This window comes from Pseudopodoces humilis, chromosome 2 (genome assembly GCF_049639895.1).
Source record: "Pseudopodoces humilis isolate 2021_Gansu_Grassland_sample_001 chromosome 2, ASM4963989v1, whole genome shotgun sequence".
In the NCBI taxonomy this organism is placed as follows: Eukaryota; Metazoa; Chordata; class Aves; order Passeriformes; family Paridae; genus Pseudopodoces; species Pseudopodoces humilis.
In genome coordinates this window covers 49,636,481-49,660,918 of record NC_142201.1, presented here as the reverse complement: position 1 = coordinate 49,660,918, position 24,438 = coordinate 49,636,481, and the positions used below count along the sequence as shown (strand labels likewise).

The 24,438-nt window shown below is 39.5% G+C and overlaps 1 protein-coding gene across 12 annotated transcripts in view; it reads right to left on the bottom strand.

The window, feature by feature from the left end:
* Positions 1-215: 215 nt before the first annotated feature.
* The window catches only part of KLF12 (KLF transcription factor 12), a 235,901-nt gene continuing 211,678 nt past the window's right edge, over positions 216-24,438 (bottom strand). For all 12 annotated transcript variants that reach the window (XM_088050984.1, XM_088050993.1, XM_014251758.2 and 9 more), the window contains one exon: positions 216-9,358. In XM_088050984.1, coding sequence (XP_087907110.1) covers positions 9,177-9,358 — 182 coding nt within the window. In that variant the 3' untranslated portion in view covers positions 216-9,176. The remainder of the gene's footprint in view (positions 9,359-24,438) is intronic.

Sequence of the window (24,438 nt, the reverse complement as noted above, 5' to 3'; positions counted from 1 at the left end):
CTGTTGAGTGCTTTTTTATTTGTTCCAGCTTTGCCACAGATGCACAAATTCTGTGAAATGAGAAAGAACATCTACTCTCTATAGTGGCTTTTAAAAAATCAGAAAAGTAAGTAAAATCCATTTCTTAAGCACACATGCCATTAAAAAAAAATCACTATATGTTTATAGAAAATGAAGATTTAATTTTAAAAAGTTAATAAGTAGGTATTCCAGAAGGTTTGAGTCATCCACAGTAATAATTAGGGGGTTTGTTCCATACAAAATGCTTTATTTAACCTTCATGCCTCCATTCAGATAATTGTACAAATGCATACATTTAAAGGTTTAAACTCTATTTCAGTTCACAGCTCAATTCATAGGAAAGTTGAATACAGAAAAGCAATGCACCAACAAAGTATGTCTGAGACACCATTTAAAACAATAACACTTGTTCATTTAAATCTTTGAGAATAGAGTGGAATAATCATCCTCTGACAGAATTTCATTAGGGGACTCCCTTTACATTATCATAGGGCAAAAATCACCTTTTTACAGTAAGAGGAAAAAAAGCTCTGAGTATATTTACAATACATACACTATACATAAATACAAGAACAACACTTACATAATATTAATAAACTTATAACATAGGCATTGCCTAAACACTACATAGTATATAAATGCAGAGGAAACTATTGGGAAATTAGATCTGCAGAAGTTTAAGTTTTGAAGAAAAGTAGTCTTTGTATTTAAAAGCTTTTGAAAAGAAGGCAAAAGAAAGTCTAAAATGAAACAAATATGTTTGCCTGCTAGCACTGGTATTTTTATTCCTTTTAAATGTAGGAGCTCTATTGACACTACTATCTCTATGGGGTTACTGATAATGGCCCTCCCTTTCACATCTTATCTAGGAAAAGATTGAGGTGCTGTACATACTAATTCCATTGCTGTGAAGCTTCAGTCCCAAATGAATTGCTTGGTAAACTACGGGATGTTTTTGTATTTTTACACAGGAGGATCAAATGAACGCTCATTAGTACATACAACAGTAATGACCTGATTAGAAGGAACAATCTGGGGCCAAATACAATCCCATCCTTAGGTTTTCATTCAAATAACGCCATGGGGGAATTTGCTTAGTCCATAAGTAACTTGGCCAAGAATGATATTTTCAGTATTGTTGTTTTCTCCTGAACACAGCTGAAAGAACTTTCTGATTTAATGGTATTTTTGACCCCACATGTTGATAGCAGTGTCCAAATCTCTCTTTCCCTTGATGTGTATGAATGCATGTGTCTGTGTATGGGTTGAAGGTCTTAAGGCTGATGGTGCATGAAACTTAAGTAATTCATTACTTCTCTGTGTGTATTCTACAAATGTGCAAATGGGAAATACAACTTTGTAAGGACAGACAGAGGGTCAAGAGAGCATGTTGTGTAGGTGTTTCGTGAAGAACTTATATTACCAAGGAAGCCATGTATAGGACAATCAGGAAAGAAATAAACCATGTGGGTTTTTTTAAGATGGATATGTAGCAGTGAAAAAGTCTGAAACCAGAAATGACAACAACAACTCTGAACCATGAAAAATATTAGTTCAGCCATGAAGATTTGGCTCGAGTTGTCTTTGCAAAGCTCTTTTATATCTAGAAAGGCAGGGAGAGGGAGAAAAGTGGTATCTGAACCTATTTGTGTATTTCATGGTTCATGCTTATGACAATCCATCAAAGCCATCACCTATAGTCCCATATCAGACACTACTGGTTTTTCAATGCTGAGGTCACAGCGCAGAGCAAGGTTTAGCAAGTCAATGTGTGAACCACCTCTGCTTTTATAACTGAGAGTACCTTGGCTCACTGAAACTTCTGACTCTGAACTGGGAAAGATACTGCAGTTCATTCACATGGACAACAGGATCTCAAGTAATTTTTTTTTACTCTTATTTTTGTAAGAGCTAAAATTCACATGCCCAGTTTTGCTTCTCTGGAGGACTGAAAAACTCTGTATTGAATAATGTAAAACTTACCACAAGGGTAATTATTTCATAATTCAAAGTCAGTGAGCATGAGCTGCTATAGAGTAATGCTGGCAAAGCGAAAAAAAAAAACCCAAACCCCAAAAAAACCCAAAAAAACACACAAAAGTAAAACCAAAACAAGACAGACTAAAAAACCCATCAATAAAAATAAGGACCCTTACTCAGAGTTTGCTTTTCAGAATGAAGGGAAAAAAACCTGTCTCATTTTGGGATGGTGAAGACAAGGTGCCCTTTCCTACTGAAGAACTAACACATGCAGGGCTGGAATCGGCCAAACTTTCCAACATGGCAGCTTTCTAAGGGTGCCCCCTCGTAGTATTGTTGCTCCAGAACAAAGAACCAAACACTCCTCTCCAAGAAGGGCTCACGTACTGAGTAAGAAACTAGATTCCTTTGTCCTGACAACAAAATCCCTGGTACTCTCCTGAAATCCCCAGCATGAGTTGAATTCTTTTATGTGCTTAATATCTGGAGATAAGCTCGGGACAACAGAGTAAGTATATATATGTTCTGATGGGATTATTTCTGCCAGTGGTTAACATTTAAATTTGGTACTGAACAAGCAACCTTGTCACGTTATCAACTTGTGCATGAATATCTAATTGTTACACATGTGTCCAAGTGCATTTTTTTCTTTTGGGTGGGGGGAGGGTGTTGTTTTTGCACCTGCACTTTCATCTGTGTATGAGCCACACTGAGACTCCAGCAGCAACCTGCTGCTGATGGCAGCAGAAGTCTAGACAAAATGCAGGATTTTTCAAATACCAAATTTTGCCTGGATAAATGACAGGTACAAATTCAGAGAATGGAAAGCAATCTTCCTTGGCAAAGGCATCAGAACAACCAGTTACATTTTGATTTCCAATAAATTAATTTTTAAAAATAGAAGAAGCATGAGGGCTGGAATTACACTGCTATTTTAAGAATCCATTAGCAGTAGTTAATACTTACAAAAAAATTGAGAAAAAGTAAGAGTGCAAGAGTCACAGCTGGCCATTTTCTGGTAAGATCAATTAGTCTACTGATGCAAATGTTTAGGCCACTCAATATAAAAATCTCCATACTTCATTTTAGGAATATCGACTTCTTGTTTGCTATTCAAATAGTGTCTAGACTGACAGTCCCCAATTTTTCACTCACTTGTCCCCAAAAGAAGGAGAAGTGATATATTTTGTCCACTCATGAAGTCAACCAAGATGGCATTAAATACTATGAGCATTACGTGATGAAGAGAAAGGAGACATAAGGTGAACTCTTGTGTTTCCAGAGTTCAATGCAGAGGATTTTTCAAGAGAATCCCTCTTCTATCATATTCCCTAAAAAAAGCTCCATTGGGCTTATTGCTGGTTTTGGATTACTTCACTAGAGAATAACCCTGGATATATGGGCATATCCAACATAAATTGGGAAGAAATCCCCTAAAACACTGCTTTGACAACGACCTGCAATCACACCTACTGAGAATTGGTACAGCTACGAGTAATTTGTAAACTAAGATTTATTTTCTTCTTACAAATATATGACAGATGTTATCTGAGAAAATAACTAAAACCTCTAACACAGTATCTCAACATGTGAACATACAAATGGCACTTTGTGTTTGTTTCTGTGCTGCATTATTGTTCTCAAAGTAAAATTTCATTTTCACCTTATTGTTAACAGAATCCCATTAAGTTATTGCTGTGTAAAAGTATAGGAACATCCCATCAGTTCTAATTACAGGCACTTTCAGTTTCACCTTTAAAACAGATTTCAGGCTATCTCACTGAAGTGTACATGTATTTTAAATGTCAGAACTGTCCTGCTACAATGGATATTCTTGACATGTTACTGCACCTAGAAGACTAAACTCCCCTGGAATCAGCAAAAAACAGCTGCCTATTTCAGCTCTGCAACCTTTAATCAGGATGCACTGTAGTTGGGGAACTACAAGAAGAAATAAAATCATATGAGTGTTTGCCATTCCTGTATCTGCAGTTCATTGTAAAATGCCAGAAGGAAAAAAGAAATCACAAACCGCCAAACCTTTCATATGGTTTTCATTTTAAGTGGTTTTTTCCTTTATTCAGTCAAAGACATTGAGCATTGACTTATTTGACACTGAAGGACTCAGTATAACTTTGCTCTATCACACACCATCTGCAAAACAGCAAAGAAGTGGCCACTCCATTTTGCAGAGAAAACATGCTCTGATAAAACAGAACACTTTACTTCTCGTGTTTTGTGTTTAAGCTTTCCAAGGCATTATCCTAATAGTCGTCCCGATGAAAACTGAAGGTAAGGATTGTTTAAAAATGTATTTTATTTAAGCTATTTAACACCTCATGTAAAACCGTGAGTTTGAAAATACTTTTCCATTATCACATATATTACAGAATATTTTAATTGTTTACAAGTATAGTAAAATACTTTCACGTTACTTTGATTTCTAAAGATGCAGTATCCTTACAGTTACATTTTTATGCCAAAACCTGATTTATTGTGGAGAATTTAAGCCTTTTCAGTGTTCCAGTGGGCATGATTTCATAAGCATACATTACACAGCAAATGCTACACTATAGCAAAACTGTGAAAATGCAACAATGTCTTTGTGCAATTCTCCAGTCACCTATCACAGGCAAAGGCATAACACAATAACATGAGCTGGTTTCTTAAGGTAGTATTTTCTAAAACAGTGCTTACTTAAAATTCTTCCTTTTCTATTTTTTTGGGGATCCCCCCCCCCCCCCCCTCCGATTTTGATTTTAAATAAACTTGTTTATTACCTGCACATGGGTACAGACACTTGGAAGTGCTGGGGTTCAAAGGCATGAGTGTAAGGGTGAGCATGTGGGAGTAGCATGGATTTACTGAATGATCTTAAGACTTGACTGCTGTGGAAGACACAGTTTCATACAATGACCTTTCCAAATCCAGATTCATACTAAAAAGTAAGTGAGATATTATTAGTCACACTCACTCTGATTTTTAGGTACCCACCTTCAATAAAGGAGAAAGAGATTTTTTTACATTAAACAGCATTTATTATCAGAAGATAAATTTATAAATGGCAACTAGAATACATTTTCAATGTGGCTAATGGAAAACAAGACTTATGATCACTGTTATTATTAAAAGGGGAGAAAGGCTGTCCAGCTATTTGTCCATGCTCTGCACTGCAAGTTTACCCAAACATCAAAATCACTGATGTAATTTTCAACACTGTTAATTTTGTTATACATTACTCCAGCAAATAATCATATATACAAGTCAGTCTAAATCTAGTTAATAATTATGTAAGCATGAGAGATAATAAGGAATACTGCATCTTCATTCCCAAGTAAAAACTGCTGTTGCAATGAGCTAATTTTACAGTGCTGAATATAAGGGGTGTTCAAAAAATAATGACACAATTAAAAATTTTAAAAGTTCTGTATCAAAGCTGTTTGCTCATTACGTTTTCCTAAAATGCTGGCTCCTGAGGTTTCCTGACAAACCCATTTAGAACTTTTTCAAAATTTATGAAATCTGACACTTCATGGCATAATTCCCTTGCAAGCTGTAACATGCAATGTCACAGCATGGTGGACTGAAATCTCTGTCTTTCTGAAGGAATGAGACACTGTATATTTGTGTATCCCAACTACCCAGTTAAGATGGACTTACGGGATCATGTCAGGATGAGACCTGGTATTTCTGCATGCTACATATGATGTAAGCCTTTGCCACAGCCATGAAACATCACAGACCTGTGGTGGGGTACCAGGATTTTTGAGGAACTACCCTGGAGCAATCCCCGTGGTCTTTGCAAGAGCATGGAAACTTGACAGGTCTGAACCACAGCCAATAAAGGCAAAAGACACACTGAGGATGTGGGGGACATCAGCTCCACATTCAAGCACCCCCATCCCATTGAGTAACTTTTCTTAAAATACTTCTGAAGGGGCCAAAAGCTAGAAAAGAACCCCATGGAGTAACTGGGATCAAAGCCTGCAGGCACTGGTATGAATGAGAACCTCAACAAGAACCATACTGTGTACTTGAAACCCAGTGGTGGACTTCTGCTGGTTGTGCAAGTTGGCTACAGCAGAAGCCTTTGTACATGTGCTGGAAAGGTTGAGGAGGTGCCTGTGAAATAACAAAATGTAGCACACGCTCCTTTACCTTTTGGCTTCATTCTCCTACCACTGCTACACTCTGCCTGTGTCCATCGGCATTAGTACTGCTTTAACTCAATTCACTTTGGGGTTTTTTGAATAAAATCAGACCCCCTTTCTGTTGCAGTGTTTCCAATGCATAAAGTAACATGTAACCAGCTGAAAAACCAGGGATTCATGCAGACCAACCTCAGCCTTGGGAGATGAGCCTCTCCAGGATCTGTCATACATATGGCTCCTTCACAGGGCATATCAGAGCTGAACGCTGAAATTTAAGGCCTCTCCATTGCTCTTGTAGTTTCTTTGTCTTCACTGACTACAAGGGAAGCCTAAAGAGGAACACTGATCTCTCCCAGTTGCACCCTGCCTTTGAGAGTAACATCACATCCTCCTGTATGCTAACAGAATGCCCAGTAAGACTTTCTGCTCAAGCAAACTTAATTTTCTGTGAGAGAAAAAAAAATAAAATCACAGATCCCAAAAGGAATTCTGTATGCCATTGGTTCTTAACTGAATTACTGTTATTCCAATAATTAGTTGGTAAAATATTCTTGGGCAGGAAAAAAAAAATTATCACTGGAATTCTGCCTGATACAACTTCTTTCCCTAAATGCCAACAATGACAGATGCTTTTGAGGTGATGATATTGAAGTATACAAAAACCAGACCTCAGACATAATCCATGAAGCACCTCATGGCACAATACTATGACAACCAGTTTTTTAAATCAACAGTAGCAATGCTGCTGGTAAAGACACAGTTCTGCTGCCCTGCAATGCCTCATGGTCTATCCAGAAGCCCTGCTGTGTCCCTGATTTTGGGGATGGATTCTAGAATGTCATCAAATTTGGCAGAAGTAGATCACTGACATGGTAAATGGGAATTGATAGAGGCATTTTTCCCACTACAGCTGTGAATAATTTGTGTTGAGTTTCTCTGCTGACCACTCAGCAGTGGGAAGCCTGAGCTTTAACAGCAGTAAATTCTTTCAGAGAGCTGATAAACTATCCATACTGGGGAATATTCAGGATATTTAAAGACAATGAAACTCTGGGGTCTAATATGCTATTATCCCAGTCATATTGATCTTCAATTAACTAATTGCTTTTGTATCTGTATGGGTATTCTGTGTTGTTTTTTCTTAAAAGATTACCTTGATTTCAGAATCCCCTGAACATTACTACATTTGATCCAGGCATCTGATATTAACTGATATAGTCAAATGTTTAAAATCAAACAAGTGGCATCACAAATTTAATCTGTGCAATTCCTGGAACAAAATATTCATAATTAAATGCATTGTAAAAGACCTTTATGTTTACATCTTTCATCTCCAAACTATGAAAATATCACCACTTAGAAAATATCGCCAAGCCCTTCGTCAAATTTAGCTGAATAAGCAGATCCTTATGAGGAAAGAAAACAGAAAAACACTGTTCTGTTTGCGTGAGTAACTGATGACTAAGAGTTTCTCTCTTTCCTACATAATACAATTAATACAAATCGGTTTGCAATTATAGGGCTGTATGGGAATGATCAAGAATTTCCTTTTATTTAATCTGAAAAGGCTTGGATTGAAAATCCCAGCAGAGGCAGACACTGGTACCCATATAGAAGGCCATTTATATCATACTGGACAGCTGGCAAAATCTCTTATTCCCTAACTCCCAGGGAGAAATCTAATGTTTTGCAGAGCACCACTGCAGAAATATTTCTCTGTCCTACTTACAGTTCATCCACTACCTCCTCAACAATCAACTCTTTGCTTTATCTTTCCTGCTTTCCAGACACAAGTATGATGTTAAAGGTAATAAAAGTACTTAATTGTGGCACCTAGCAGGTCAGTGAAACCAGCAACAAGATTAACTTAAATGCTTAAATTTTACATGTTGTTTCTGCATACCCCCCACTTCTGCTAGTGTGGAGTTATTTATTGTCTCAAGAGCCATTTTATTCATTATTGCTTTTTCTCTGCAAGAGATGCAGCCGTTTCTTCTCTGTTTTGTTTTGATAATACATTCAATTCCATTTCATGAATGGCTATACCACTAACCTTGGTACCAGCAAGTACAAGATCTGACTATTTCCTTGGGTTCAAATAATGGTTGTGGGGAAGAGGATACCTGCATGAAAGAAAACAGCACATTGAGAATAGGGTGGTAGATTTTAGGTGGGCTCTTTCTACACAAATCAGAAAATGGATCTAAGTAAGTCCATGGTAAAATACAGATACTTAATACGGTATTTCAGCAGAGATGCTGCTGCCCTTTGCTTATTTTACAGACTTCAACAACAACAACAATGAAAGAAAAGAAGGAAATAAAAAGATAAAAGAAAAAGGTTAAATGGCTGGTGTCCTCTAGGGCATAACAACAAATTATGGTATGATATTAAAATGCCACCATCATTATTGCAGAAGTCTGATCAAGCAACCCTCCAGCTCCGGCAGCGGGACCTCTCCAGCAGAATCTTGTTGCCTACTCACACGCAGCTTGTCTGCAGCACAGCTCCGGTGCAGTGCTGACACCGGACAGATGGTATTGAAAACTAGGGGCAAGGATGGCATAATACAGATCTAGCGGTCTTGCTCTCATCATCATCATCATCGTCATCATCATCATCAGTTCGTGGTATCTATCCTCCAATCAGCAGTGATTCTTCAGGAACAAAACGTCTGGCAGCTGAGAAAACATACAAGCTATAAACATTTTTTGTCAAAGGATGCAGCATGTGAAATAATGCCCATTCCTGTAGCATCTCGGCTGCTATTTCCCAGGTGATTGTGATGACACTTTCAGGGGGTAGCCATGCTGAGGGGCAGACAGGGTTAACTTCAGATGGCGAGGAGAAGAGTGGCACTTCTTTTCCTGCTTTTTTTCATTATTTCTGTTATTATTTTTTGTTACAGACATCAGGGAAAGCCCTGCCTGTTAACACTGTAGAGGGGGGATTCAGCCCTGCTGAATTCACTGTGGGTAGTTAAGAGACCCAGCTCTTAAACTCAGCTGGAACAGGTAGCATTTCTCAAACCAGCATGTGCCTGCGGCGGTGGAGCGCCAAGTGATCCGAGCGGGAGAAGCTGCGGTCACAGTCTGCACACTTGAATGGCTTCACTCCCGTGTGCTTGCGGTAATGCCTCGTCAGTTCATCGGATCGAGCAAACTTCCAGGTGCAGCCTTCCCAGGTACATTTGTAGGGTTTTTCTCCTGGGAGAAACAAAAGAAAGAGGGGAAGGGGGAAAAGCAGGTTGTGACTTTCCCCTTGTTGCTATTAATCCCCACAATCCCCTCTGCACACTTCCCATGAACACGCACTGCCTAGGGGTTGCTTTAGGCCAAATTACACAATTATGAGGTACTGGATCTGCTGAATATAAGAAAAAGAGCCTTGAGATTTATCATTCCTGTGGCATCCACATGACTAAGAAAATCAACAGGATTAAGGCAACAATATAGATCCTACCTTGCAGGGGTGATGCGAGGATTAACATCAGGACAGAGAGCTGTGTAATTATTCTCATGATTACCATACAGGTTTGCAACCCTCATCTTGTCGGGCTACGCTTTCTCCCCAGATGACCTGATTACCTGACATTTCTGTAATTTACCATGGTCTGACACAGACTTCCCATTATTCTATGATGTTTATGAAGGTTTCTGATTATTTGTGTAAACAGCACTCCAAGACATTTCTTAGTAAGCTGGTAAAAATCAACTACAACTTCCCAATGAAATATAAAATTCCATCTGTAAAACATCCTCTTTATTCACTGCACTTACTTTCAGTAAAATTAATTTTGCATAAGATGTTACTAGGAATGGTGTACAATTTTAAAATGTACTTAGTCACGGCACTTGCACAACACTGTTCAAAAATATCCATTTACTTTAGTGAGCTCATTCTTGGGCTAATGTAGATTTTTGGAAAATCCCACCACCTTGCTTTTTATTTAAGGGTAAGAATGATGTTGCATCATGTCAGAGGAGAGGATTAACACAGCCAAACTGGATTTTGGTGCTTGCTTAAAGCAAACGGTTTAAAATCCCATTTTTGCCATGTTTTTAGGCTATACTTCTTTGTGACTTCTATCACTCACCTTCAGTGTCTATAGAAATGCTCTTGGCAGTTACCTTGATCCCACAGTTCAGCGTAAACCAAAACTGAGGAAAGGAAACTGTGTGAGGTCCATATTTATCTTCCTTTTGTGGGTCTAAAATTTTACTTCCCCTTCTGAAACCAGTTAATCACAACCTGAACAACATAAGAGCATCTCTGCAACAACTGTTTCCTTTGTTAGGTAAAATCATTCTTCAGTTATTTATTATCTTTTATGACTCATGAGCAACTTGCAAGGAACTATTTCAATTACATGAACCAGTGATGCAACGCTTGCTTTTTCGTAGGCAGAACCTCCCTCCTTGCGTCTCTTCAAAAGTCAATAAATGCTCTGCAGAGAGCCCTTGGTTTCAAAAGGAAATTCCCAAGTAAGAGTATCATCACAAAGTTCAAACAGCCCTGAAAAATCCAGCTGAAACAGCCTCTGTAAGGAAATTCAGTGCTGTACAGACACCAGCACGACATGTCAGCAAGGTTGTCAGCAACATTTGAGCTCCTTGGGTTGGTACCTTCTGTGCACCATCTGGGCTGTGCTGCAGTTTCGATGTCAGATGGGGGTGGGAAACAGTTGCTGAGAGGAGAACCCAGCAATCAGGGCTCTGACCACAATCTGTAGTTGCACCAGCAGCAACTCAGCCTAGATAATTTTGTACTCCCCAACCAAGCAGAGAGCACCAAATAGTGCTCATTGCCACCACGTGGCCACAGTGTTGGGCATCTCAAATCCAGCAGCTGCAGTGAGCTGGATAGGCAGGCACAAGCTACACGGCAGATGGTGGGATGCACACTCTTGCCAATGACACAGTGCTACAAAATGTGCTCAAATTCACCACCAAACTGTCTTACATAAATATTCTTGCCACAAACGGTGCAGAGCACTGTACAAATATGGCAGCACCCCCATCCAGCTTGGCAGGTTGATTCCAACTCTCTCCTCACGCCACAGCAACACTTTCCAAGTGCAGGGCTTGTCCTGCCCATCCCTCAACACACTTTTAAACTCTCTTGTTCACCAGATACTACCTTGGTCGGCTTCTTCGGCCACGCACGCTTTCAGACAACAGTTATTTCTTAGGCTATGGATTCTTACTTAAAAGCATCTGAAATTTTCAGCATCTTCATGGATGGAGTATCAACTACTTCACTGGACAACCAGGGTGAAATATCTTTTTTCCTAATATCCAATCTAAACCTACTTTGGTGCAACCTTGGTGTAACTGGAGGCCATTTCCCTTTGTCCTGTCGCTTATTATCTGTGAGGAAAGACCCACCTTGCAACGACTTTTCAGGTATTTGTAGAAATCAAAAAGGTTCCCCCTGACCCTCTCTTTCTCCAGGCTGAGGAGCCCCACTTCTCTCAGACATTCCTCTAAGACTTGTGCTCACACCCTTCACCAGCTCCACTGCCCTTCTCTGGACACACTCCAGCAGCTCAATGCTCTTCATTTAGTGAGAATGACAAAATTCAACATAGGATTCAAGGTGTGGCCTCACCAGCACCAAATACTGGGGCACGATCACTGCCCTGGCCCTGCTGGCCACACCATTGCTGATACAGGCCAGGATGCCATTTACCTTCTTGGCCACCTGGGCACACACTGGCTCATGTTCAGCAGCTGTTGATCAGCATTCCCAAATCCTTTTCTGCTGAGCAGCTTTCCAGCCTCTCTTACCCCAGCCTGTAGTGCTGCCTGGGGTTGTTGTGACCCAAGTGCAGGATCCAGCACTTTGCCTTGTTGTCTCATACAATTGGCCTTGGCCCATGAATCCAGCCTGTCCAGACTGCAGAGCTTTCCTACCCTCCAGCAGATCAACACTCCACAACTTGGTGTCATCTGCAAACTTACTAAGGATGCACTTGATCCCCTCGTTCAGGTCACCGATGATGATATTAAAGATATCTATAAAATCCTTCCCCTTGGTACACCGAATTCGAGATCTTCCTTCCCTCAGCAGAGAACCCAATTCAGAAAGGGATGTTTTGCATGAGAAATATCAGAAATTGATTTTTTAGTTCACCCATTAAAATAGTGTAATTTCAGGTAAGAAATGAAAGTCAGCTGATGGAAGGATGTGAATGCAGATCACTCAGCTGGAGTTCCCATGTGTTGCTTCCAGTGTCCCTCCTCATCGAGTCCTGCCTACCCAGCCCTCACAGAACTATGTGAAAGAGACAGGACTGACAACATTCCTTGCAAGGTATTTAGCCCACTGAAGGAGAATCACTTTTAAAAGCTCAACCTAAGAGGACCTCTCATTGTTTTCAATTTAATATACACATTTAGTGTAAGAAAGAAAAAAACAGCCAAAGTAGAGTTAATGTGAAGACATTCACTCATACGCACCTTAAAAAGGCCACTGTAAAGACAACTATGAAAGATATGATTGTTCATGAAGGTTAATCAACATTTTACACAAGTCTAATTTCTAGGGCAAGAATACTACTACTTTTCTCTTAAACAGGTACATTATTTGTGCATGCTCAAATGCTAGAAAAAAAATTTCCTTCATATACTAACTCTTAACCTTTTGTTTTGTGTCATCCCAGACATGAAGACTAACCACTGAGTTTCTCAAAACCAGAAGATCCAGGACCTGAAATGATGGAGAAAGGACCAGCAGGAACAGTATTGCCACAATCTGAGAAGCTGGTATCAGCTATCCCACACCAGCTTTGCCTGATGAGATCTTGAGCATTCATGGCTGAAATTATCAGTACAACCAACAGAGAGGAGCTGCTCAGCAGGGCAACCCAGAGTGTGAGGTGTGTGTGTGAGGATGTGGACAAAACTGGAAGAACTTAACTTCAGTGCATCTCTCTCTCTCTCTCTCTCTCTCTCTCTCACTATCTATCTATCTGCATTTCAAGACTGGATTGCAGTGGAGTTGAAATCAAACGCTCTAACATTCTAACTCAGACACTTCTGTCTCTGTGCTAGCACTTGAATTCAAGTGTTTAAGAAACTCTTGGGCTTAAAAGTATGGGCACATTCTGACTCCTCATGCACCCAGGCACTCCAATTCTCATTCAGCTTTAAGGAACAAATGCAGGCTGTGTGAGTTATGCCTGGGGTGGTGGAAATACAGGAATGAAGAAGTCAAAACAGTAGACAGTTTTGGGAAATTGGAAGTGAAAAGAACTGCAGAAAGGGACTAAAAATGTGGCAATTAGGAGGAGGAGAAAAGGAAAAGCGGAAGATGATAAAATCCTATTAGTTCAATATTCTGAATCTGTGAAGTTTTAAAGAACCTTTCAATTTGAAAATAGATGCCTGAAGCTGCAAACATTTGCTGACCCTCTACTTTCGCATGTGTCTTTGAGAGCTCTATTGTTTTGTCCTGAAATCTCACAAAAACACAGAGAAATTCTGATGCTATTCTGCAGCTTTGTCCTGCAATATATGGACAGTTAACACCACAACAGCCATTTACATAGATCAAGCAGGACCTTGGAGCATGAAAAAGCATTTCTTGACAGCTCTCTGTCAAAAATGAGTATTTTCTATTATTTGGGGAAGTTAATTACCAAAGTTTTGAAGGGATGAGTCAATGCTCCAAATGGGAAGTAATTTTTCAATCTTCTATTAACACAACATCTATTTCTGAGAGCCCTCCAAAACCATGTCTTTTGTAGTCCAGATGCGACAAACCAAATTAGTTTAATTACTTTTACCATATTATTTTTCCTAACCTTCCGTGACTCCTCTCACTTAGGCACTTAAAAACATGATTACAACTGCTGCTTGTTAAATCCTCCAAAACTCTTCAAATATTGAATTAATAATGCTGAATAATGACCACTGTTCAGCCATTTCCAAATTTTCCACCCTTCACACAGCTCATCATCTGTCTTCCCATATCTTTATTCATGTACCCTGATATCTGGAAGACCATTCTCCCAGGGAAATAAATCTCTTAAACTTTTACTTTATAACCCGATGACATCCACATATTCTTTATTTAAAAAACTCTGTGTAGGCACCAGCCCAAGACATGCCATGTAACAAACTAAGGGACCAGGGTCTTTTATGTGCCATGCAGAATTTCCCACATGCGATGTTCCTCAGCAGCTATCCTCTGCCCATCAGCTAGCTGGTATCAACAGTATTTGATGCCAGACCAGATGTTTCAAAGACAGACACCACAAAACCACCATGTAAACACTTATGGGTTATTCTGCCAGCAAGGAAACTGTTCTGGAACTCCAGAAAACAGAGCTGGGCTTTTATTCATTCCTTAGGCGAGGAACGTTATTTATGGCAACTGCAGATGCCCCATGTACTCCCTGCGCACTTGCAGTTCCTTTCATTGGTGTATTATTTAAGTTTCATTTTTCTAGCAGTTTAGCAGGCTCTTGGCAACCATGAGGTAACACTGTCTACTACCAGGACAGAAAATATCCCAGTGCTCAAGCTGTAAACAGCCTTCTTCCTCTGGCATCAACTCCCCTCTCTTTCTGGTATTACAGACAAGTGCTCTGTCCCTTCTTATGTCCTCTTCAGACACCTCTATCTATTCACTTTTTCTGCACATGGGATTGTCACCATGACTGTTGAGTTATTATGTCACTTCTCTGCAGCTCCCTCCTGCAGTGGCACACAGAATTTTGAAATGTTGCTAACACTTTTATTTTGAATAAGAGATAACGAGGAAATAAACATAGGGGACTGTTCAGGGATAAAGGTTTAGTAATCTAGTCTGATTTTTTCTATGTTTAAGCTTTCATCACCCTGTGAAAGACAAAGTTAAAAAGCACATGAAAACAAAATCTGATGTATAAGTTTGTGTAGTAATTCTAGATGGGGAGGATGTGGACATGAAAGAGATGACACTGCTTACCCCTTTCACCAAATACAATGGGTTTAGTGAAACTTGCACAGTTTAATAGATGGAACATGCCCAGTTCTGCTATATAGATCTTTATGCACCAGGTTTCTACTGTCATTATTTTGGAGTATTTCTCACATAAAAACAGAGTGAGGTCCTAAGGATTTAGCCTGAAACAAATTGGAAGAAAATAAATAAGCCAGCAAGCATGCCTCTGCCTATGTCTGATATTCTCCATTTTCTTGTCAAAGTGAACAGATCTGCAGGGTTGAGGACATCTCCTGGTGATTCCTGGTTTGGTTTCTGCTATAGTTATACAATATATGTAATGTGTAGTATTTATGTCAGCTGTTTTCAGCTCCCATGTATGCACCAGAATTGTTCTGAAGCATATGGGACAGTCTAACTGACAGGACTCTAGGAGAAGAAATCATACATTGAAAACCACAAATGATGGCTAATTAGATTCTGCATTTCTATTAAAAATAAGAAATTTCAGGCAGCAAAGAATCTTTTACAGCAAAAACACTATCAGGCACTCCCAGAGGAAGAGAGGAGCTTAGCTTTCAGACGTGGGGGAAAGGGAAAAATGACAATTCTTACATTTTATGTGGTATTTTTATTAGTATAACTTTTTAATGAAAAAAAAAAAGCACTTATGAAGCACTTTACAACTTTGAAGTGCCTTATAAAGCTTTTCTGAAATGTAATTCCTCATAAAAGTCTCTCTTCACAGTAGTACTGTGTAACAAATATCAAGTCCATTCTGCAGGTAGGAAAACCAAATCAGAAAGCATCAGCCTTCCCAAAACTGCCAAGAGTGAACAGCAAGGCTATAATTTACTCATTAGGAACACCTTACTTTCTATAATGAAAGCGCTAGATCTTAGCTTAAACCCTTTAAAACTTTGAAATATTTTCAATAAATTTGATGCAAAAATATAATTCAATTATTTACTTAATGCAGTTATTAATTCACTCTCTCTATGTGGTAAGCATAGGCAATCTGACTTTTATGTTTCAGTATTGTCAAAATATGCAAATAAAATATCTTTCCGGGAAGAGATAAGTTTTGTGTAAGTTGAGCAAGTCTGGCAAAACAATTTCTACAAGCAGAGCAGGAACATACTGTGCTGCCTGGGACACGTCTTGAAGTTCAGGTTATTATTTCTTGTTCTCTTCTTGTTCTCGGTCTGACTTATGCAAAGCACAGGGACATGGTTTCTTCATGTGGAAATAAGGAACAGAACTATTTCTTCCATTCAAATTTACAGTGACAACATCCTCTCTAGAAGAAGAGACATTCATTACACTTTGGCAGCCCTTGAACTCATTATTTACGAACTCCACTTGTGATAGTTCAGGTGGGAGTCCTTTTCTCACATCAAAACACACGAACACATTTTCATTTCACTGCACTGATGAAATCTGGCAACCCTACTTCTTTCCTTCTACTACTGTTCTCCCACATGCCACTCTAGGTATAAGACTGCCCCAGTCTGATGCTATTTAAATAGAAATCCCAGAAAAAAAAAAAAAAAAAAAAAAAAAAAGCCTTTGGGACTAAAATGACAAAATTCAATTTGCTGTGATTCAAGAAGGAAAACCCATTATGTCAGTCTCTAGTCTGTTCTGTAACCACAGGCACAGAAAAGAAAGAAAGACGAGGAATCCAAGCAAATTCCACATCTTCTCTTTTTGGGGCTTCTGCAGAGACTTTGCCCCAGAATGGGCCTTACTAAATACTATGTGAAATGAGAATGAATTAATGCTTGGGGACAAGGATTAGTTATGTACATTGCCAAGGACGCTGCTGATGCAGTATGATAAATTTTAACTCCTGTAAAAACAGAAAAAGTAAAACATTTGAAAATGTTTAATTTAAAATGTTGAATGTTAAATGTTTAATTTAAAGTGTAAAAGCCTCTTCCTATGCACCTGAATCCAGGAGTCAAACCAAATCCCAACAGTTCATGAAAAATACTGTTTTATTAACCTTCCTGAGATTTGCTTCCTCTATGGCATGGTGTCTATATATAAGTTTTTAAGTATATGTTAAGTGCATATACATATACACTTACCATATTATGTATTATATATATTTTAGATATATCTGTAGTGGAAGATGACATGAGGTTTTCTTCTTCACAACAGCCATAGCAAATATATACTGAATAATATACTGAATTTCCAGTGCTGTGGGAAAAGACTGGGGTTTTGCTTCTTCTAGCAGCCTTTACTCACTTAAGTATTTGGGAAAGGTGATGCAACAGATCCATACTTCTATCAGCTGCCAAGTGTATGGAGGGTGCCAGCAGACCTGCACATTTACTCTTCTTAACTGGGGTGCTGCAGGCTTGGGCTTTAGTCTGACCTTTCCCAAATAAGACATTATTTATTAGTATATAATAAAACAACTTTCCTTCACTGTGGTCTACAACTGCAAGGGGGACAGCAAACAAGTCACACTTCCCTACACATCTGCCGTCAATGCTGGCAGTGTCACTCCTCCCAGCATTGCTCCATCGCATTCATCAAGAAGAATACTTCTGTTTCTCAGTATGAAACTTACACCTTCCTTTTGTTTTTTGAAAAAAAACCCCAAACCCAAACCAGCAACAAAAACCTGCCAAAGAAATAACAAAAAAACCCCAAACAAACAAAAAACAACTAAAAGGCTCCAAGGCATGAGCTTTGTCTCACACAGTTTTGCACAACTGATTATTTGGTGTTTGCACTGTGCTAGAACTCAGACTCAAGCAGAGGATGGGCACTGGTGTGCTGAGCTGTGTATAGAAATAGAGCATTAAAAACACACACCTCCCATTTAAGTGAGTTGGAAACGGAATTAAACTTTCCAAAAGAAGATATACCAATTTTTTACCACAATAAAAAACAGATTAAATATATACAATTCTAAAGAAAGATTAACTGACAAAATTATGCATGAAAAGGGACAAGGTGAAAGCTCATTAATGTGATCAAAATACCACTATTTCATAACCTACATGGAGAAAACACTGAAAACACCGCAAAAATAACTCCTCATCCCACACAGATTTCATTATATCTTTTTACTTTCCCATGAAACAAGAAGTTTTTGTAGAATTTACCCAGGTTTCTAATTGCTTATTTGCAAAAAAAGTGAAGTGCGAAAACACTAATTTTCAGGGTCTACCTCTTGTTTGCTTTTATGTACAAAAAAAAAAAAGTAAGGCAAGAAAGAAGAAAACCTGACTAAAACATTTTTAAGAAGGCTTTTATGATGCTTACTTGCAGTTTTGAGCATGCTGCACTCTCAAAGACTGCTTCTGATCAAAAGTTGGTCTGACAAGGACAGGATGGGCATGAGCAACTTCAGACACACTTCCCAAAGGACATGGGGTATCATCAGCAACAAACACTTGTTCCCTCTGCTGGGGACTGAGTGGGCTGCAAGAGTTGGAAACCCTGTACTGTGCATTAATTCCTCCAGGTCTGGGTGCAACATCTGGGAAAGTGTTTTGGAAGTGGTGGGAGTAAAGACATCTTTCTTGCTTTCATGGCACTTCAGGGCTACACATGGTAGACCACAATCACGCCAGAGACCTTAGATGAACTGCAGTTCTTTGGAGGTAGAGCATTAAGTACTAAATGGTTGTCTTAGAGAAAATCTTATTCTGCATAATGAAATTATCATTATTCCCTCGTGCCACACACAGACAAAACACATATGCACCCCATATTTACAAAGTCAAGGGGCACTGTTGAAAGTATTTTTCATAACCTTGAGACTGAAAGTAATCACAGACACAATTAGACTTGATTTCCCATCAAAGTGCCTTGGAATAACCACGCGGGCACTCTTCCATATCGGCACAGCATCAGACCTACAATGCAGAGGAATTGCTCTCTGTGTGTAAGGTGAATTCAGAGTTTGCAAAATGTGCCAGAAATTAAATCATTTAACTTTCCAGCGACTACTGGAAGAGAACTGGATGTACAAGCACCTTTTGGTGTGGACACTTGCCTGTAATGATCTGGACTCGGACAACTATCTCACTACATCCAGAGGTTCCCACTTCTACATCACCTGTCTAGGCTATGGTGGCTTTGGTGAGCCTGCCCTTACACCCCTGATACATACTGCACCAGCAGATATCTGCTTTTAAATGTATTTCTGTCCTGAAATGTGAAGCCCATCACATCAATGGGAGAAGGCTGAGGTTTCATTTATTAAATAATCTGTTTATCTTCTACAGAGAAACTGTGTAAGAAAAGAGCAGAAAGGCTAGAAAGGAAAATTTCTGTGAAGTATACTCATTTTCACATTGGAAAGCTCTACTGTTTATTGAAACTGGCAGTAAATTTTAAATACTAAAAGAAAGTATTTCTTAAAAAATAAAAGCATCACCCAACACAAATAGGACCTCCTATTAAAATGGGTTACTTTTAAAATTTGCTTTGTTTATTTAAATTCCCAGTTTCTGAAACAGCATATGAACCTGCTGTTGGAGGTTTTTTCACCTGACAGATTTCCATGGTGCAGGAAGAGCTCAGGGACAAGGAGAATATAGGACATGAGAAAGAAAAGCTGAGGTTTTGAAGAGTGAGTCTGGTGGGTGGTTGTAACACAAAGAGGTGTTAGAGACCAAAAATCTACACTGTTCAAGTAAAATCCAGACAGATTATTTTAAAAATGTTGCTTCTTCCCAATATTTGTCTAAAGAAGGGATTACAAATCTGTAAATATCTCTCTGGAACTTATAGTTAGCAAAAGGCATTAAACAGACCTTAAGAAAACAACAGGTAATGAATGGAATTTTAAAACCTACAGAACAAAAATAGCTTTTTTGGTGCCTCTGACTTTTTAAGTCCACTCTGAAAGCGCTCAAAGGAAAATGTGAACAAAGACTAATGACAGGGGCCCTTTCATATTAAAATAATATATGGAGCAACAGTGAGTGAGAGGAATGCAATGTTTGGAAAAGCACAGACTAAATAAAACACCCATGTACTCACTAGTCCTCTCTCTTTTAGGGTGGTGTCTCAACCCAGCTACAAAGGAACATCTTGGGAAGGGAATGCTGTCATTTTCTCAGGTACAAATCTGTACTTTTGAGATGTTTACTGTCTCCACGTAAAACTGCTGAAGACCCCTTGACACTGACAAATAGGCTTCATTACGTCTGTGGCAAAGGTATTTGCTCTCATCTCTCAGGAATGATATAGGCGTTGATCAAGGACAAAGCACCAAACACTAAAAAATTCACTTGGCCCAGGGGCTATATTCAGCCTGGCACTGTTAGAGCCTGACAGAACAGCCCCTCTACTGCATCAGCAGCACTGAGAAGGGTGATTCAGACCCAGTGCCAACTGGGGCTCATGGACAAAGAGCAGCAGTTGCAGCCCAGTATCTGAGTCCCACAAAAGTGCTCTTTTAGCACAAAAGTGCTTTTTTACAGACCTTGGCCTCCTCCACTCCTCCGAGGCAGGAGCAAAGCCATGCCTGTGGATACATGGTGCCTACACCCATGGATTAAATCCATTCCCACTTCATGCCACCTGGAAAGTCCCAGGCTTTTGCAGCTGTTGAACCCAGAAAGCTGCACTGTCACAGTCTTCCATAAAGTTTTAACTAACAACTGAAATAAGGTTGCATAGAAATACAGAATGCTGATTACTACTACAGTAAATGAAGATCCTGTGGAGGTATGAGACAGGGAACAAATCTCTTGTGTTTCAGACACTGTAAAATTATGTCCCGCATAACCTCAAAGCATGCATCTTCTTTCTTTGTTGACTTCTTCAGCATGATTCACACAATGTTTTAAACTCCTTAGGCTTCTCCATGTGATAAGGGGGTAGCCAAGATTTAGAACTGGATTTAACCATGAGCACTTCAGATGTTTAGATGTTCATACAGTGGAAAGAACCAGTATTCCTTTCTATTCTGTAGGACTCAGCTGTCCTACTGGAAGTGTCAATGGCAACATTAGTACTGCCTAAAATGATTGAAATAGCCGCTACAGATCATAAAATAGCATTCTGACTTGTCTCCCTCTCCATCTTCACTGTAAAAACAACAAAGTGAAGGTGAGTCCCACCAGGGCTGCAGAGGTGCAGACCCCTGAGAAACAGCAGTTACACTCTCCCTGTTCCTGGGGCCAGCACCTGTGCCAAGTGCAACACACATGAACACAAACTGAGAATGCAACCCACTGCTGCTGCTATTCCCATTTTTAAAGATTATTCCTTTGTAGAGTCAGATTAGCAATTTTCTTTAAGTTCACTGAAGCAGAAACTAACTCAATGCAAGTCCAGTGAGCCAATTTCTCATAGTTTCTCCCTGCAGAAAGAGTTGATAAACCTGAGCTGCAAGATTGCCTGCGAGCCCCAAAGGCGCTGCATCACACCTGATACCTCCTGATAGCTTTATTTGATGATCTGGCAAAACAACAACAAGAAGCTGATACTAGAAAGAGAAATTTAATACCAGTGCTTGTGACTTATGCAATGCTCTATCTATCAGAGGTTTCACTTGCAGTTTTCCCAGAGAGACAATACATAATTCAAGTCCGCCCCCCAGTGGACTCCAGCACACTAAGTTTTGAGGACACTGGTGGCAAGTATTGAGGAGCTAGATGACAGCATACTTAAAAAACCAAGGCATTACTCCAAGAGAATTAAATTTAACTGTTACCATCTACAATATTGTCTTTTCGTTCTTCATTAGGATGAAAAGAAGTATACCTTCCAACCAACAAATCTGTTCATCCTGTCATTATACCACATTGTTTATTCCTCCATGTCTAAACTACTGTGAATGTTTCAGTGTCTGTCCACAGAAAATCATGTAGATTGGAAAAGATCTTTAGGATCATTGAGTAAATCAAAAAAAAAAAAAAAGTTCTGAAACACATACTGCTTAGGTAAACAACTGTCAGCAAGATCAGCCTGCCTGAAAAAAATAAGGTACAGATTATGCAATGCTGAGTTTCTGTGATCTTTTCTCAGAAACTTTCCTACTGAAACTTGCTCACTCTTGCGTGCATAGCTGTCATATTTCATTTATACTTATCCAAAACTGCACTAATTATTGTGGGTCATACGTGAATAATTAACTTCTTTTGCCTAAAGCAAAGGCCAAGATAAAAAATGCAAGATGAGATTAGTACATCAAGGACGCTCATGGCCAATGCTACATATAAGTCTGAATATAACAACTTCTTATCAAGACCCCTGAAATGTCCCATAAAACACGTTCAATTTTAACAGCATGACACGGGTTTTCTCACTGGCTGATTTAGCACTGGCCATTTTTCTAGACTACACATCTTTCATCATGCCTGCTGCAATGTCAATACAAAGCAGTTACCAGTTGACTAATGAAGGTTTTCGATTTGATATTATCTTTCTTTTTCCCTGAAATAATAAAACCAACTTCCAGCATGACTATGAAACAGTTCAGGCAGTTGTATTTTGGTGTGGAAATTGATTTCAGCCAACTCACAGCCTGGCAGGTATCTGGGCTTCCTCTGTACTCAGCAGCGAAAGAGAAGCACCTTTGCAAGCCAATCCCTGGGTACACCTGAAGATGGAATAACATGCCCCAGAGGTGCCAATCCCTCTGCTCTGACTACCCAGAGATCCCAGACAGATAGCACAGCCTTGACACCCAGCTGCCAGGGAACCACGGCTGCGGATATGGATCCTACAATTACAGCAGGTAGACAAACTCCTTTTGTGCTGGTGGAGAGATACATATGCTTAAACTGGGATTTACCTAAATTCTCTCAAGCCTTTAGTGCCTACTTCTGAGCATTTAAGTGCACACAGCCTGAGATTCAGCGGTGTTGACTATCTAACACTGATTTGGGTACATTACCTGCAAGCACTGGTCTGCCCCATGAGATCACTGAAGAATTACAGACGTCTGACAAATGTAATTCTCAGTGTCTTAAAATGTCAGGGCAGAAAAGAGTCTCTTCTGTTTCTGGGCTCACTTGGGTGTGACATTTCTGAGGTTGTCCACATCTAGTTTGGTAACTCACACAATGATTGCTTATACTCCTGGGCTGGTCGCCAGTCTGGCAGGATAGAGGAGAGTGACTTCCCTGTGGTGTCAGCCGATAAATGGTATTTTTGTTTCAAACTAAACACTCTGCGGCTCTTCTCTGCTGGGCTCTCTGTCTTTGAATCTGTTACAGCCATGTAGTGCTCAAAGGGGATAAAGGCAAAAAAAGAAACAACATGGAAATCCAGGCAGGGAGAAAGAAAGGGACAGAGTAGGGTTAGACTGGGATAAAAGAGGTAAAACAAGAATGCCAGAAAAAGGTGACAGGGTAAGGGCATATAAAAGGTATTAGAAGAGTAGGAATGAAAGACTACATTTAAAATGGGAAAGAAATGGGAATAAAAAAAAAGAATTAAGACAAAACATGACAAAGAATTAGAGAGAAGAAGGCTTGTTTTAATGGGAAGATGTGAAGAAACCAGGAAAATTGGACTGGGAGGAAATGTAATGAAATTTCCAGATCACCAGAATATTTCTGTTATTTAAGGGACTCGAACTTCATAGAAATTGTTTTAGTAGGGGATATTAGGATGAAGCCTTGTTCAGAACTCCTCTCAACAAAAGTCCTACCAGCCAAAAGACATATTGGGAAGAGTGATGGAGATGCAGCCTCAACTGAAACGGAGAAGCCTTCACTTAATTTTCTAAAATAATATCTTATACTCTTAAGAGTACATCAGATCACAGAAAGCGCCAGCAGATTCCCAGCAAAGAAGAACATTTTCCTACATGCTGGATAAACACCATCTTTCCTCCAGGGAGTTACAGGAATGCTGAAGTCCATTAAGAGCAGAGAAATCAATAAATTTAATTTAAGCAAATCAGCATCAGATTAAGGAGTAGCACTGAAGCTCAGAGTGTTCTGTCCACTGCCTTTCTAGCTATCCAATCAATCGCCTTTTAGACTTGTTCTTGGTAACTTAAAATTGTTGCTCCTGAGTTTACCCCCAATAAAATTACAACTATTACATATCACTGCTTCAGCAATCCTTACATGCCTGTCATACAGCCTAGTAACAGCCCATAAAGTTAACAAGGACATCAGGTACTGATTGAGTGTTAAGTTTGGTCACCCCTGAATGGGACCCAGCTCCTCTAGGCACCTCTCTTGCATCTCTGCTGTAGGGATCTAGTGCGACCAATTCTCATACAGTGATGACTTCACTCTCCAATATGGGGTAGGTGCCTCTGAAAGCCTCCAGAAAGACATACTGAGGACTTGAGTTCACTCTTGAATTGAACTGAAGGATTTCATGAGCTCCTGGCATCCAAAGGCTACATCTGTAA